The following is a 14,971-nucleotide window of genomic DNA, read 5'->3' as shown; positions in this document are numbered from 1 at the left end:
GGGTTTGCACTGCCCCTGGGGACGCAGCCGCCGTGGGCCGGGGCTGAGCGCGGTGCCTTGCAGCACCCAGCTCCAGCAGTGCTCGGGGATGGCCGTGGTCCCCCGCCGGCGGGAGCTCCGTCCACGCTGGTGCGGCGAGAGGCCCCGACGGAGCACGTTTCCGCTCCGGCCGGAGCAGCGGTGCTAATCGATTGCATCCTGGCAGGGCTGGAGCTTGCAGAGACTCTGTTGATATCTGCTTGCTTGTAATTAGTTTGGGAGCAGCTTTCTTAATTAGGCTTTGCCAGGGGATTCGGGGTTGGACGGTGCCTCGTTTTCCTTTATGTAACTGGGAAGTTAAGATATTGACCCGTGGAGTGTTTTCTTACCCGGGCTGGAGCCCCTTCCCTGTAATCCGTTGTCCCCCGGTGCTCCTCCGTCCACGGTGGCCTGGGAGCGCCGGGTACCTGGTGGGAAAATCGCTCATCGTCTTGGGTCTGATTCCCGGGGACAAGCTCATGGAAATGTTAATGCCTCGTTTCCAAAAACAGCATTGTTATTTTTATATCCCTTCCAGGGGAAGAAACCCAAGCCAGCCCGCACTTGCTTTGCAAACCTTTCTCCAAGCCCGTTAACGCCGTGGTGACATAGATGGCTGCGTCGGCCTCTGCAAAAAGCCCTATTTAGGCTGTTCCTTTTTTTTGATGTGCGTCTGTGTGCGTATTCACGCGCCTCACTTCAAACATTGCCGATCTATTTATAGCTAATAAGTGCAGAGAGATTTAATAAAGGAAGACATGGGAATCCTCCGGCGTTGCAGAGATGGGGTGATGCTGACAAGCCGCGCTGGCTGCTCGGGCTGCGGGAATATCTGCCGGCCCCCACGGAGAGCGGCTCTGTGCTCAGCCGGGCTCGGGTGGGAGACGTCTCCGGCCCTGGCAGTGCTGGGCTTTGGGGTTAGATCCAGGTGGTCTAAATTGCTGGAAAATCCAGGGCTTTGGTCTGGGCTTGGGGCCTCGGGGAGTTGGAGGGCTTTGGAGAAGTTCTCAGGTTGTGTGAAACCCTCCCGAAAAGGGTAAGGAATAGAGTCTGTAAACGGCACGTAGGAAATGGGGAACGAGCTGTTCCCAGACCCTCTTCATCCTCCCTGCGGGAAGTGTTTGATGGTGCAAAACTGACCCCCAAAAAGCCCTTGTGGTGGGCAAAGGTGGTATCTCAGGAGGCTTCTCCCCAAGGAGCCTGGACCTGCTCGCTCGGTGGGGAGAGGTTTTCTCGTCCCTTCTGCCACGTGGGTTTCTCCCCTCGTTTCCTTGGTGCTGGCGAAGGTCTCTCGCTCCTTATCCCGCATCGATTTATCTGCCATGAAAACCTTCCCGGCCGCCGTTTCCTGGGAACGATCGATCCCCTCTAACGTGCGCATCCTCTCCCGGCCTCTCAGCCAGGGGTCCTGTGCCCCCTCCAGCCGGCCCCTCCTCGGCTTTCGGGAGCCTTTCCCGGCTCTCCAGCTGCGCTGGTCCAGGCGGAGATGCCCACGGGGGCAGCGCCAAGGACCTGGGGGAGGAAAAGCCACCGTCTTTCCCCAAAACCTCCACCCACCCGCTGGGCTTGGTCCTAAAGGGGGAAAACATCCCCTTCGCAACCAAAGAGCCGCTGACGTTTTAGGAGGAGAGGAGGCTTTTCAAGCGAGAGGGGAAAGGAAGGACGGGAGAACAATGGGGAGAACAATAGCGAGAACAATGGGGAGCCCGGCGCTGAGGGCGCGTGAATCAGCTCCTTTGTCTGCGGAGCCGCAGCGACGCTTGAGTGGGAAATGCTCGAAGCGGGGGAAGGATCAACCCCAGCCGAGGGGGAGGAGGGTGGAGGAAGGCAAACGGCTTCATTGAGGAAAGGGAAACGTCTCATTAAGGCAGCCCGGCGCTGCGGAGGCAGCCGTGGCGGTGGGTGCCGGGGGGGTTTCGGTGGGCGCCGAAGGACCTGCAAGGGGAGGACGGCACCCATCTTCAAGCCGCTGCAGTTTGGGAGCTGCCGAGGTGCTTTCTTGCCCTCCTTTCCGGCCTCAAATAGGAAACGAGCTTTAATTATTGCAAAGTTTCCTGCTGGCAGCGCAATATGATTTGAGATCTATATATATTTTTTCCCTCTGGGCTTTGGGAATTGACTAATTAAACTACTTTCTGCCGCGTGGCGGGCTGCGCTGGTCTTTAACGATGAATCTCCAGCCGAAGGAGAGAGTTTGGCTCTTGCGCTGTTCCCGCTGCGTGAAACAGCTGCAAAATCTGGTGTTTTCTCAAGCGTCTTTGTGCAAAGCGTTGTGGTTCGACAGAGCCTGTTGCATTCAGGGGAGCAGGGAGCTGGGCTCGAGCTGGGCAGAACGGGCTGTCTGCTGCCGTCGGGGCCCTGCTGGGACAAGGTCTGGTCCCAGGGACCGAGGAGCAGCGCGATTCCCCCTTGGCGTGTGGGGAAACTGAGGCACTGAATGGGACGAAGTGTCCGATGCCCACGGTCTCGGGACGTGGGGAAACCGTTGCCGATGGATGGGGCGGCGCTTGGTCTCTCTCCGGTGCCTCCCCCAGCCCCTCGCACTCACCAGGAGTGTTGCTTGCAGAGACTTGGGGTTTTTTGGAAGTCAAGGCTGCTTCCTGGCAACAAAGCTCTCCCTCATTATGCTAATATCGAATCTTGTGGCATTGAAGTCTATCCTGACGCTCTACCCTCATTATCTCCTTGCTATCTTTTTAATTAAAAGACAAAACAACTCTGAATATACAAACCTGGCCATATATCCCTGTGTATGTGTGTATATATATATATTTATATACGGGTATGGCTGCTGGCAGAGGAGCATGTTGGTGGTCTCTGGGGTCAGGAATTGGGCTGAAACAGCGACACGCGGAGCTCTCTGCCCCCTCCCAACTATATGGGAAAAAAAATCCCTAGGAATTATTCATGTTGGATTTTTTTGTTGTTGTTTTAAATGCTGCATTGCAAGTTGAGAAGCGTCTCTTTGGGCCTGGGAGCCCGAACGCTTTGCAGGTTCCTCTGGCGAAGGGGTGGGAGAAGATATCTGCTGAAGCTCTGCCAGGAAAGGCAGATCGAGTCATTTCCATATGCAAAATAATGCAATTACGGAGTCAGTCTAGACCTGAGCTGCAGACAAAGAAACAGGCAGATGCGTAATTAATCACATGTGTAAGAATAAAGCCTGTTACATTAGGGTTAGTTATGTGGTTGATTAATCAAAAAAGAATGTTCCCCGCAAAAGCAGATGTGTTATTAGGCTGCAAAGACGTGACGTGGAAAGAGCTGTCGGCCGCACGGGAGGACGGTCCGTCCACGCACGAGCTGCTGTCTCGGCCGGCGTCGAGGCCGGCGTCCTCGGCCCGGCAGTGCACGAGCTCCGACGGACCGCGCTGCTCGGCGGGAGGGAGAGATGCAGATCTGCTCCTGTCTAATCTCATCGCTCGTTAGCCCCATATCCTCCCGGTCTTTGGGAACTCGCAAAACACTTCATAAATTGCCCTGGCAGAAGTGATAAATACTTTAATATCCAGAGTCTTATTAAGCGGGAGCAGAGTTATAGGCTCCAGCACCCCACTCTGTTGCATTTGCACTAAATCCTCATTTGCATTTAAATTACAGATTTAATTTGGGCCGAATGACTGGGCTATTAAATAAAACTCTATCTTGATGACCTGCAACAGCGACGCCTCGAATGCTGCCGCTTCAGTGCAAAGGCTTTCGCCTGCCAGGGCCTGCAAAATAACCTGAGCAAAAGCGGTAAACGCGAACGGGTAAATATTACGGAGAGATCGGGGGGGATTTTCCCAAAACCTGGGGGGTTTTGAAAGTTGGTGTAATCCCACTTGAAGAAGGACCCCGTTTGTCTGCCCTGGCTCTGATGGGAGCCAGTCCAAGAGACTACAGTGATTTTTTTTGAAGGACAGAGCGGGACCGCCACCGGGCACGTTTGGGTTTTGCCGGCCGAGAGGCAGCCGGTGCTAAAGCTCGTTTTTTACTACTTTTTTACAACGGAGGACGGCTCTCCAGCGAAGCTCAAATGGCAGCAAGTGCCTGCGGGGATGGGCCCCGGTTCAGAGCAGGGTTAGAGCCGGTCTCTCTGCCCTGGGTTTTCCCTCGGGGTTTCGGAGACCGGCCGCCCTGGGAGAGCGAGGAGCCCTGATTTATCCTGGCGCGGCGGCCGGGCTGGCCGAGGGGCGCTGGGGGGAGGCCGCCTCTGTCCCCGCAAAGCCGTGCGTGACAGCGGAAAGCACTTAAACCCGGCTGAAAGATTAATGCTTTGAGACTTGCAGAGCTGAGCTGGAGCCGGCTGTGCCGAGCCTGGGGACCTGGCACCGGCCAGCTCTGCTCCCACCCCGGCTCCGTCGGCCCCGTCTTTGGCCACCGTTTCCTTCAAAATCAATCCCCGGCCACCCATGCTCTGGTTTTTTTGGTTATTTATCTTTTCCCCTTGTTTTGATATCTGTGACCCCAACGTTAGCGCCTTGCCCAAGCCGTAAAGCCTCCTGTCCCCAAAACGTGCCCTGAGCCGCCCCGTGCTCGCCTGGTGCCATAGAGGCAACGGAGAGCTGCAAACCCTTTGCTGTGTTTTATTTTATTATTTTTTTTCTAGAAAGCATCCTTTCCGATACAGAAACACCATCAAAACCCCAGAATCGCGAGGGCTGCGGCTGGAAACACGAGCTCGAGCACTTAAAAGGGGCCAAGTCCTGCAGACCTGACCCGTCCTGCAGAGTCGCCGGGAGTCCTCGCTCCGTCACGCGCACAGTAGCGGGCAGCTAGCACAGGGGCTGGGTCGATTGGGAGTCACTTTAATTCCATATATTTATAGACAGAAAGAGATGTACATATATATATATATACGTATACAGAGATGTGCAGTTGGGTACCGGCCGTGAGCTCCCGGTGGCTTTTTGCTTTGCCGGGATTCACCCCGTTTCCCAGCCCGAACGGCGGCCGGAGGAGCTGCTTTTCGGAAGGGGAAGCGGGATCAGCTCCCGTGCGCCCGCCGGGGCGCTGCCGAAATCGGCAGTCGGCTGACGCTCGAAGTCTGTACTGCTAAAAATGTGGTATCTGGCACTTGCCGTGAATATTCTTTTCTTTTATGCAGCAAAACCTGACCTAAATTAAGAGCGGCTGTGCCAACTGTGTGGCTGCAGGAGCTGGGGCGTTAGGGAAGCGTTTGCTAAGAGAGGATAAAACTGCAAGGTGCGGCAGAGCTGCATCAAGCTATTAACAGCTTAACTTCAGCAGCCCTCTGCCTTTCCCCGTAGGTGTCTTGAGTTTTTGGTTCTTAGCTCCTGGGGCAGAAATGAGCTTAAATTTCTCTTCTGCTTTCTCTTGTGCCGGTCCTTTCTCGCTGCATCTTGGGCTCCCAGCTTGGCCGGAGCACGTGTGAGTTTAAAAAGCGATGGCTGAGCGCCTGTTAACGTGCCTTAAAATCCCTGCAAGGTTCGTGGGCGATGGGCTCGGCCTCAGACGGGCTTTCGGCAGCACTGGGGGCCTTGCAAACCCCGGCAGGGATTTATCCCACCCGGCAGCGCCCCGAATCCTGCATCGTCCCGATTTCCGCAGCGGGCACCGATCCCGCAGCGCCCGAAGGGGATCCCGAGGGCAGTGAGGGGCCGCGGCCGTTCGAAGGGACACGATGCCGAGCGAGAGGCTTTTCCTCGCGGCGGGGGGACGGGCTGGCAGGAGGCCAGGCAAATGCTCGAGCGCTTCGGCGGCAGTTGATTTTTTCAGCTCCAAATGGGCAATTTTGCCCCATTTTGTCCTTTTATGAAAGCAATCGCTCCGGGCTGCCTTGTTGGCTCTGTCTTCGAAGCAGAGCGGCTGCGACGTCTGCAGCAAGGTACGGTCATAAGGAGAGGTAATGTCCTTTATTAGCCTAAATTGATGCGGCTGGAAAAAACAGAGACACAACCCGGCCTGTCGTTCGAGCCCGCGAGCCCCAGGTGCACCCGGCCGCGCGCCTGCTTCCTCCAGCAGCATCAATTTGTCCAATAAAAGCTATTACTGCTGCCTGTGAGCCTCGGCTTTCGGGGGCCGCTGGATCCGGCAGCCGCGAGGGCGAGAGGAAGGCGAGGTGGCTGCTGCTTTGGGCAGCTTCGGGGCCGGCCGCGGCGGCCGGCGGTGCGGGGAACGGGAGGCCGGCAGGACCCATCTGCTCTCGTTTAGCCCGACCTGCGGCGGCTAACACGGTCCGGAGCCGGCGGCTCCACGGGGACGTTTCCCCCTGGAGCAGGTTGCTTGGAAAGACGTCGAGTCCAGCCGGAGCAGCGCCAAGCACCAAGCTGCTGCCCTTGCGGCGACTGCGGCCCCGCGGATGCTTTTCCAGCACGGGCAGAGCCGATGCGGCTTCGGTCCCCAGGTGCGGGATTACGAAATGGTGGTTGTTTTCTTTAAATATATTGCTTCCCGTCTTTTCCTAAGAAAAGCATCCTATTTCTTCTGGCTCTTCCAAGCTTTTCCACCAGGAAAATCTGAATGTTTCTGTGTTACCTGTTGCTATATCCTACCCGCCCTGCACTTCTTAGCTACCCTCTGAGTCCCGACCTCCGTGGGAAGGCGAGGGGCAGGGCTGCTCCACGAGCGCCCGAGCCGCACGCCGGCATGGCTGCTTTAGCACTGAGACGCTGCCCCGGTGCCCGGGACCAGCTCCTGTGACAAGGTCTCACCGGGGACGTCTTCGGAGATGGGTCCTTGCCGAGAGATGTGCTGCGACCGCGTGGGGCCGGCAGGGCTTTCGGGCCGTCCTCGCTGCCGCGAGGGGCCGGGCAGTTTTGCAGGGTTCCCGGCTGGGTTAAGCGACGGTGCTGCCGGGATGCCCATCTGCGAGTGTGAATTATTACTGTAATAATTATTTGCATGTGCAAGAGCACTCCGGATTTTGGGTTCGAGCATAACAGAGGGATGGCCAGGGGATGCTCCCTGGACGTGTTGAGTGTGGTTTTGGGAGCAACAGGTGACTCTGGGGTCTCACGGGTCGTGCAGATGGGCTGCAGAGGTGAGTTTGCATCGTTGTCCCATCGAGTGTCAGCTCCTCTCCCGCAGAGCCACCCCGCTGACGCAGATCAACCTTAGAGAGCTCTACATAATGCAGCGATAATATCAGCAGCAGAAAGTTGTCCTCGGGGGCTGGTGCCGGTTTGACAGACTCCGGGAAGATTTCTGATATGGATCCAGAGCTCTGAAACAGCAGTGTCTATTAGGCAACATCATTTTCTTTGCCTGCTCACCAGCAGCTCGCTGGGATGCGGCTCCGAAGGGGAAGGAGGGCGAGCTGGAGGGGGCTGGTTTCTCCTCCCGCAACGGGTCATGGTGCCGGCAGATGCGTTGCGAGAGCCGGCAGCGGCCGAGCGCTTTGCACCGGGGCGTTTGCAGCAGATGCGGCAGCGGCGCCCGAGCAGGTTGCAGCGGGGCCGTCGGGACGGTGGGTTTTGCCCTTGGCTGTTCCCACCGCGTGGTGATGCTGGAAGGACATCCTAAATATCGGGTGCACGCGGTGGAGACGGCTTTGCAGTTTGCAGTCAGGGCATCAAAGGCTGTTTGGGCTTCGCCGTTAGCTACGTGTTCGGAGACAGCTCTGGCCGGGGGGACCTGGGCTGCCGGCTTTCCCCAGGCGCAGCAGCAGCGGAGGGGCTGGGGTCCTGCCGTGGGCGTCCGGGCTCCGCACGGGCAGGTTGGTTCTGGTTCGGGTCCTTTCCCCTTGTTGCTCTGCGACTCCCGATTCCCCACTGTCCCAGACGCACTGGGGGGAAAAAAAGTCTTTGCAGTCACTTGTTTTCGGTCTGAACAAAAGCAGTGACGTTCTCGAGTAGTCCCTGTGCCACCGCTCCCCGCGCCGGCTCGGCTAGAGCTCCGTGGTGGTGACCTGAGTCACTTCCGAGGGCAGGTCGTCCCCTCTCCGGCCCCGGCAGCCCCGCTGGTGGCTTTCCACGCCTAGTCATGCCGGCTTGTTGAGGGCTTCAGACGGGGCGCAGGTGGAGACCCGCTCCCGCATGGTGTTCCTGGCTCGGGAGAAGCTGTTTTGTTCCATCCGGGCCCGGAAAGGCAGGCAAAACTCTCGGAAACACCTCTTGAAATTTTCATCCAGGAAAGCGTAAAGGACGGGGTTGAGGCTGCTGTTGGTGTAACCCAAAGCGATGCAGAAATGCAAGCTGGCCACCACGTAGGGATTCTTCTTGTCTATGTCCACCAGGGTCCAGACGATGACGAAGATGTGGATCGGCGTCCAGCAGATGATGAAGGCTGCCACAACCACCAGCACCATGCGTGTGATGCGTCGCAGGTTGCGATCTTTCTCCTTGGAGCCTGAAAGGAGGCGGACGCTCTTCAGGCGAAGGATCATGAGCCCATAGCAGATGGTGATGACCAAGATGGGGACCATGAAGGCAAAGATGAAGATGCAGATCTTGGTCACGGTGTCCCAGTAGATGGGAGGATCCGGAAACTGGAGAGTGCACAGCACCATCCCATCTGCAGGAGAGAAGATGATCAAAGAGGGATTAAAACAGAGAGAATACTAGGAAGCTCTCTTAAAAATCGTCACAGTGGGTTTTTTTTACATGGCAGGACACGCTTACAGTCACATGGAGAGGTGTCTATCACTGAACTCCAAACCTGGTCAGGGACCAGGCGGCCTTGGTTTGCCCAGAGGGTCAGGTCAAGACCACCCCCGGGATGGACAGATGGGGACCCTTCCCCAGCAGCCACTTGCCTTTCGACTTGGTGACTGCCATGACCATGATGGGCACCCCGATGATGGAGGAGAGCACCCAGATGCACACGTTGATGATCTTGGCCTTGGCTGGTGTGCGGAAATCCAGGGCCTTGACCGGGTGGCACACGGCGATGTAGCGGTCCACACTCATCATGGTGAGGGTGAAGATGCTGGTGAACATGTTGTAGTAGTCGATGGAGAGCACGACTTTGCAGAGCAGCTCCCCGAAGGGCCAAGTCTCCATCAGGTACTTGGCACTCTGGAAGGGCAGCGTGCTGGTGGCCAGCGCGTCTGCCAGGGCCAGGTTGAAGATGTAGATGTTGGTAGCTGTCTTCATCTTGGTGTACCTGGGGGGCAGCAGAGAGGGGAGCCATTACACGTGGTCGGGGGCCGGCTCATCACGGCCCGAGCACGCGTGTCCACACTCATCGCGGTGACTGGGTCACACTCATGCACGCGCTGGAGTGCTCTGCTGAGCTGGGAGCCTGATCGGGAATAAATCTCAGACCCTCTCAAGGCCGTAATCCATCACCTGACCAGGGAGGTGTTATTCATTCCCGCAGCTGCCTTTAATCAGAGTTCAAAGGAAATCTGAAGAGATTTTCAGAGAAGTCTCTCTTTCCAATTAAATTGATTTACTCCATTTCCCTGAATCAGTTGCACAATGCCCTTTACCTCCCTGAAACTGCCTCTATCTGATTTTCCACCCAGTAAATCGCGATTATCTAGTTTGCTTCCCTATCGAGTTTGCTTGCAGAAACTGGATCGATTAGCCCCGGAAGCAGGCCATCTGGAAGCAGCGCAATTAGCCAGGCTGGAGCTCCTTCACAAGAGCCTCTGGGGAAGCCTGGCTCACACGGCAAAGCCCAGCCCGGCAAGGAGAAATGAGGAGCCCCGCTTCCCCGCTGCCGAGTGCCATAACCACCAAAACCTCCTCCTTCCCATTGCACGAGGCACTTCCCACCAGACTCGGTGCCAGGGCAGCTGGGTGCAGCCGGGCCAGCTAGCCCACGGGTTTTTACTTTTTTCCCTATGTGAAGGAGAGGTTTTGCAAACTAAATGCGCCTCTGTGAATTTGCAATAAGCCTTCTGCTTTGCCCTCAGCTCCGGACTCCTGTCCTGGGGCATTTGAAGGGAATCTGCAACTTGCGGATTCTGGCAGAATCGCAAGATCCCTAAATCTCCCGCTGGAGTTTTACAGCGGAGACCTACAGAGCTCAGAGGGTCATGGGATGCAAATGGTGTAATGTGAGGGGTTCTGCTGCTTTTTTTTTTTTCTTATTTTTAACATGAGGGCTTTCTTGCCCTTGGCCCATCCCTGCCGCTGCTGGGGGGGTCTCTGGTCCTCCCCAAGGGGAGCGCGTTGGGGTTGACCCAAGCTGGCCCAGCAGCAGCCCCCCAGGTCGTTTGCAGGGCTCTGGCTTAACTCCTTCCCGCGTGGTCCCTTCCAGGGAGTCCCCAAGTGTCCTCGGCAGCCCCGAGCATCCTTGGCAGCCCTGAGCTCTGCACACACCCTCATGAATGAACAGCAGCGGCAGCTGGAGCTCCAACATCTCTTTGCATGGCTAAACCTGCCGGTAGCATCCCATGGCCGGCGACGGGGGGTTCAGGGGGTACCCTGGGGTGAGTCCAGCCCTGGTGCATGGGGGGAATTAACCCATCAGCCGCTGGATGAAAATATATCGGGCTCAGCTCATAGATTGTGTGCGTTGGGGTATGTGCAATAAATCGGGGTGAGCGGGGGGGTAAATAGCTCCCATCTCGGAGGGTTTTTGCTCTGCCAGCCCTGGCTGGGGACTGTGCTGCTGTGGGAAGGGGGATCCTCGGCTCGACGGGGCTTCGCTCTCATCTGGTGCCGATGGGCTGCTGCTCCGAGTAGCAGCCGGTGCCCTGACTTCATCCTTTGCTCTGCCCCAGCCGCTCGAAGGGACCTGGCTCCGAGGAGACCCCGCCGGCGGGGGCTGGCAAATGGGGTCAAACACGTCTTTGAGAAAACTTTCGCTCTGGGTTAAACCAAAAACTTGAGAATTTTTGTTATTTTCAGGTTCCTGGCTCCCCTCGATTAAAAATAGTCATTTCGGGTAGAATTCACCATTCTTTGATCTTTGCTTTTTTCCCTGCGGTGCTGGGAGTAAAGTGGAAAACTCAGTGATTCGGGCCGTGCTCTGCCAGGCGACAGCGGCAGTGCTGGGTCAGCGTTTCCGCGCCCGCTGCCAGCTGTGCCGGGGGCCTCTGCGCCCTCCCCGGGCACGGACGGAGGTGCTGGGCGAAGGCAGGAGCGGTGATGGGGGTGACACGGTTTGGCCGCCGGATTTGGGGGGTTTGGGTCATTCTCAAGGGCTCCTCATGGCACAGCCTGTCCCAGCAGGCAGGAGCTGGGCTCCTGGGCAGGATTTCACCGGCACTGCCCAAGCTGTCGGGCAGGGACCCGTTAGCTGTCCGAGCATCTCCAGAAGGCCACACCGCTTGGAAAATAAATTAGTGCAAGGAAAATCAGCCGTAAAACTCCTGGGGCTGCTAAAAGCCACTGCTTTGGGCTTAGAGAGCCTGGCTAGCGCGCCCGGGGCAGGGCAGAGGGATCCCCTCGCAATGCGGCCGGCGAGGGGGGCCCGGTGGGAGCTGGCAGGGGGTTGATGCGCTCTGCAAGGATATTGGGCTGCAATTTGGCTCTGGCTGTTTGCAAGCCTGAGCTTGCAGCTGCAAAATTGTTTCCAGGGGTATTTTTAAAAGCGCCTGACAATGCAGCGGTAATTGGAGTGGCAATCGCCGCCGAAGCTGCCGGCTGTGCTGCTGCCGGGGGTCCTGGGGAGGTGGGGGGCTGCCGGAGACGTGCGAGCTGTCTTTGGGCTTTTGCTTATATTTTGGCTGCTCTGAGCAAGGAGCATTTGGGTTTCTGGCTGTGCTTGGCTCTGCGTGCGGGCGTGGGGCAGCCCCGCAGCATCCTCAACCCGCCGCGTCCCCAGGGGCCCAGGGACACTCTCCATCAGCGCTCGCGGGCTGCCCGCGTGCTCCGTCGCGGGTCCCTGGGGCGCGGGAGGTGTCCCCGGGGGCAGCTCTGAGTCGGGGCTGTGCCTCGGAGCCTGCTTTGCAGCCCGGTCCTGCGTGGCCCGCGCGGACACAGCTCCCGCCCGGGGAAGTCTCCCCGCTGATGGGGAGCAGCTCCATGCATGCAGCGAATTGCACCGTCCTCATACCCCCGCAGCGGAGAGCAGAAAGGTAGCCAGGGCTTCGAGCCCTGCTGCTTTGACTTCAGCAGGTCGCATCCCCGGCGTGCTGGAGGCTGCAGCCAGTTTTCGGGAGCCCGGCACGCGCGGGGGGCGAGAGCAAGGGGGTCCCTCCGCCAACACGCGCCCGTGAAGCTCCTCCCGGCCTCGCTCACGTAAGCGCGCGCAGGCACGTGTTCGGCTCTGCAAAGCGTTTGCAGCCCCCCGCCGCCGTCGCAGGGGCTTGGAGGGGAGGCGATCGCTCCTTCCTTCGGAGACGCGCTTAATTTGCGGCATCAGATGGCAGGTCGGAGCACGGGGGGCTAGAAACCATGGTGATGGGATCCGTACGTGGATGCGGATGCTGTAGAAGGATTCAGGCTGGGTGAAGGATGGGCAGCAATCAGGTTACTTGGCAAGTTAAATGAAAGAGGATGTTGCTGGCACATTAAAGCCTCCTTTGGAAATGCCTCCCCTCCTCTCGCCGCGCAGAGCCAGCTGGAGGGGGTCTAATGACACCCATCCTTCACCATGCCACGGCGCGTGGCCTGGTGCTCTGGAGCAATTACTTCAATTTGCTTTTTCCGTCTGGGGCCGATTTCAAAGCTGCTTCAAGCCGACGCAAAAAATCCCTGCCAGCGCTGGGGTAGGGTCAGCGCGTCGCGCGTCCATCCTGCCGCCCCTCCGCCCCCTTCCCGAATTGCGAAGGGGCTAAAAATACACAGTGGGGAAAAAAAAAGACCAGGGGGACCCCATGCTAGCTTTATTTCGCCAGGCTGGGCTCCAGCTTCCCTCGGCCGCATCCCAGTGCGGGTTGCCCTTGCGTTCGCTTTGGCGTTAGGCCCCGAGTGAAGTTCCCCCGTTGCAAAACCGATCCTGGGCCGTGCTGCCCTCGGGTCTTGGTTGCTACGTACCGAAAGCGCCGGCGGGGAGGGAGGATCGGCAGCCGGATCCGGCCCTTGGCTTCTCCTCTGGGACAAAGGGGCTGTTTGTACGGGCAGGGAATTTTGCATCCGAGTCGGGGCCAGGAGCGTGGGATGTGCCGGCGCGGGGAGCACACGCTCTCCACCGCCCTGCCGCGAGCCGGTGGGAGCGCCGGGCTGCCGAACGCAGCGTCTCGCCGTGCCGCGACGGGGGGATTCGTGTCCTGTCGCTAGCAGCAGGGGGGAGATTCAGCAGCTTCTCCCTGCCCAGGGAAATCCACAGCTCCGGCTCTTCCAGCAGCTCAGTCCGGCTGAGGAGCTGCCCCAGCACCTCCGGGACCTGCTTTCCGCCCATCGCCGGAGCAGCCGGTACCTCGCGCCGGGGGGACGGGGATGCCCTGGGTGCTGCCAGCTGGGGGGACGGGGATGCCCTGGGTGCCACCCGCCAGGCCGGGCTCTGCCGGCTCCTGCTCTTTGTTAGGGAAAAGCTGGAGTCAGCCGGCTGCGGGGGAGCCACTGCCACGAATCCGATGGGATTTGGTAATTTGCTGTCGGAGACCATCAGGTCCCGGTGACAGAGCGGGGCAGGCTGCAGTCCCCCCCCGCGGGACCTGTCCCGGCCGGACGCTTGGAAGCGGTGACTCAGAAGCCTCTGGGCTAACAGAGCATCTATTAACGGCGGCGTTTGCTCACGCCTGGTTTCACGCTCGGCACCGCGGCGCAGAGCATCCTGGCCGGAGCGATTCCTGCCAGCCTAAACCCACCGGCTTCCCCAAATTGCGGCATGACCAGCACAGCGGCTCCCCGGCACCGGGGGACCCGCGGCGTTAGGGGCTGTGGGAGTCCTGGTTCCCTCTGGCCGGTGCCCACCCATGAACGCCGGCGCCTGTGTGCACCCCACCTGCACTGCTGCATGCATACGTGTTTTTTTCCTTTTTTCTGAGGTTTTAGCCTCAGACAGACACTCAGCTTTTCCTCTCACCCGGACAGCCCCCCCCCGACACACACGTGTGCACATGTTGCATGTTCTCCCCTCCGCGCGCACCCAGCTCAGGGCTGCCTGTGCAGTGGATGAGCCCCTCGCGTGCAAGCACCGGGGCACACCCACCCTCGCTCCGCTGCGGTCCCGCACGTGCTGCACGCTCGCCTTGGTGCACACCCACTCCTGGCAGTGTCTCGCACGCGGTGCACGCTCACCCTGGTGCACGCTCACCCCGGCCTGCACGCTTAGCCCGACTGCCAGCCGTCCCCTCGCGCTCCTGGCACCCTCCCGGCACCCTCGCCGGTGCGAAGGCGCGGCGGGCCCCGTGCAGCCCGGCCGCCCAGGATGCCCGCTCCCACCTGACGATGCCGTACATGACCAGGACGTTGCCCAGCAGCCCCACGACGCACACCACGGCGTAGAGCGCGGTGATGACGATGGCGATGAGGATGGAGGTGGCGTTCTTGGCCCGGTACGGCCCCGTGTCGTTGGCGCTCTGGTTGGGGAAGGCGGCCCAGGCGGTGCCGTTGGCCCCCCCGGGCAGCTCCATGGCTCTGCGGGCGGCCGCGGTGCCCGCACGCAGCCGGCGCGGGCGGCAGGGCGCATCCGAGCGCCGCGGGTTCGAGCCCCGGCGCCGGCGAGCGCGCAGCCCCGTCGCCTGCCGCCGCCTCCCCGCGCGGGCGACAGGGATTTCTTATAAAACCTGGCGTGTCCCGGCGAGCCACGTGGGGCCGGGGGGGCCGGGCCCTGCCTGTCTCCCCCCACCCAGCTCCCTGCCTCCCTCCCCACCCCCGCTGCCGCCTGCCGCCGTCGCCAGCCGGACCTGCCCGCCGCCCTCCCCGCGGTCCCTACCTGCAGGTCTCCTGCCCCCCCGCCGTCCCTGCGGCCGTCCTTCCCTGCCTGCCTCCCCCCGGCTTCCCTGCCACCCGGTCCCCCCCCCCCGCCATCTTTTCATGCCCCCTCCCCGGTGCCCGTCTCTCCTCCATCCTTGCAGCCGGTCCCTCTCTCGGTCCCTGCCTGTCCCCATCCCTGCCTGCCTTCCTCCCCCCATCCCTGCCTGCCCCCCCGGTCCTGGCCTCCCCGCCTCCCCGAGCGCTGCGGGAGGCAGCCCGAGCACCCCGGGGGCCGGGGGGGGCGTGGCGGG

General features: G+C 59.9%; 1 protein-coding gene across 1 annotated transcript; it reads right to left on the bottom strand.

Annotated features, from left to right (window-relative positions):
• Positions 1-7,404: 7,404 nt before the first annotated feature.
• OPRD1 (opioid receptor delta 1) lies at positions 7,405-14,409 on the bottom strand. Its single transcript, XM_064524980.1, has 3 exons — positions 14,187-14,409; positions 8,718-9,066; positions 7,405-8,479 (listed from the first exon to the last, which is right to left on the bottom strand). Exons 1-3 carry the CDS (start codon positions 14,375-14,377, stop codon positions 7,943-7,945), a joined length of 1,077 nt encoding a protein of 358 aa, XP_064381050.1. The 5' UTR covers positions 14,378-14,409; the 3' UTR covers positions 7,405-7,942.
• Between the last annotated feature and the right edge of the window lie 562 nt (positions 14,410-14,971).

Source organism: Dromaius novaehollandiae, chromosome 23 (genome assembly GCF_036370855.1).
Source record: "Dromaius novaehollandiae isolate bDroNov1 chromosome 23, bDroNov1.hap1, whole genome shotgun sequence".
Classification (NCBI taxonomy): Eukaryota; Metazoa; Chordata; class Aves; order Casuariiformes; family Dromaiidae; genus Dromaius; species Dromaius novaehollandiae.
The sequence above is the reverse complement of the archived record's forward strand: the minus strand, read 5'-3'. Positions and strand labels throughout refer to the sequence as shown.

Excerpts from the sequence above, each read along its gene's own strand:
- OPRD1 (XM_064524980.1), bottom strand. The coding sequence starts at position 14,377 with ATGGAGCTGCCCGGGGGGGCCAACGGCACCGCCTGGGCCGCCTTCCCC. Across the intron at positions 9,067-14,186 it reads GTCATGTACGGCATCGTCAG|GTACACCAAGATGAAGACAG; the intron begins GTGGGAGCGGGC and ends GCTGCCCCCCAG. Across the intron at positions 8,480-8,717 it reads TGGCAGTCACCAAGTCGAAA|GCAGATGGGATGGTGCTGTG; the intron begins GGCAAGTGGCTG and ends ATCTTCTCTCCT.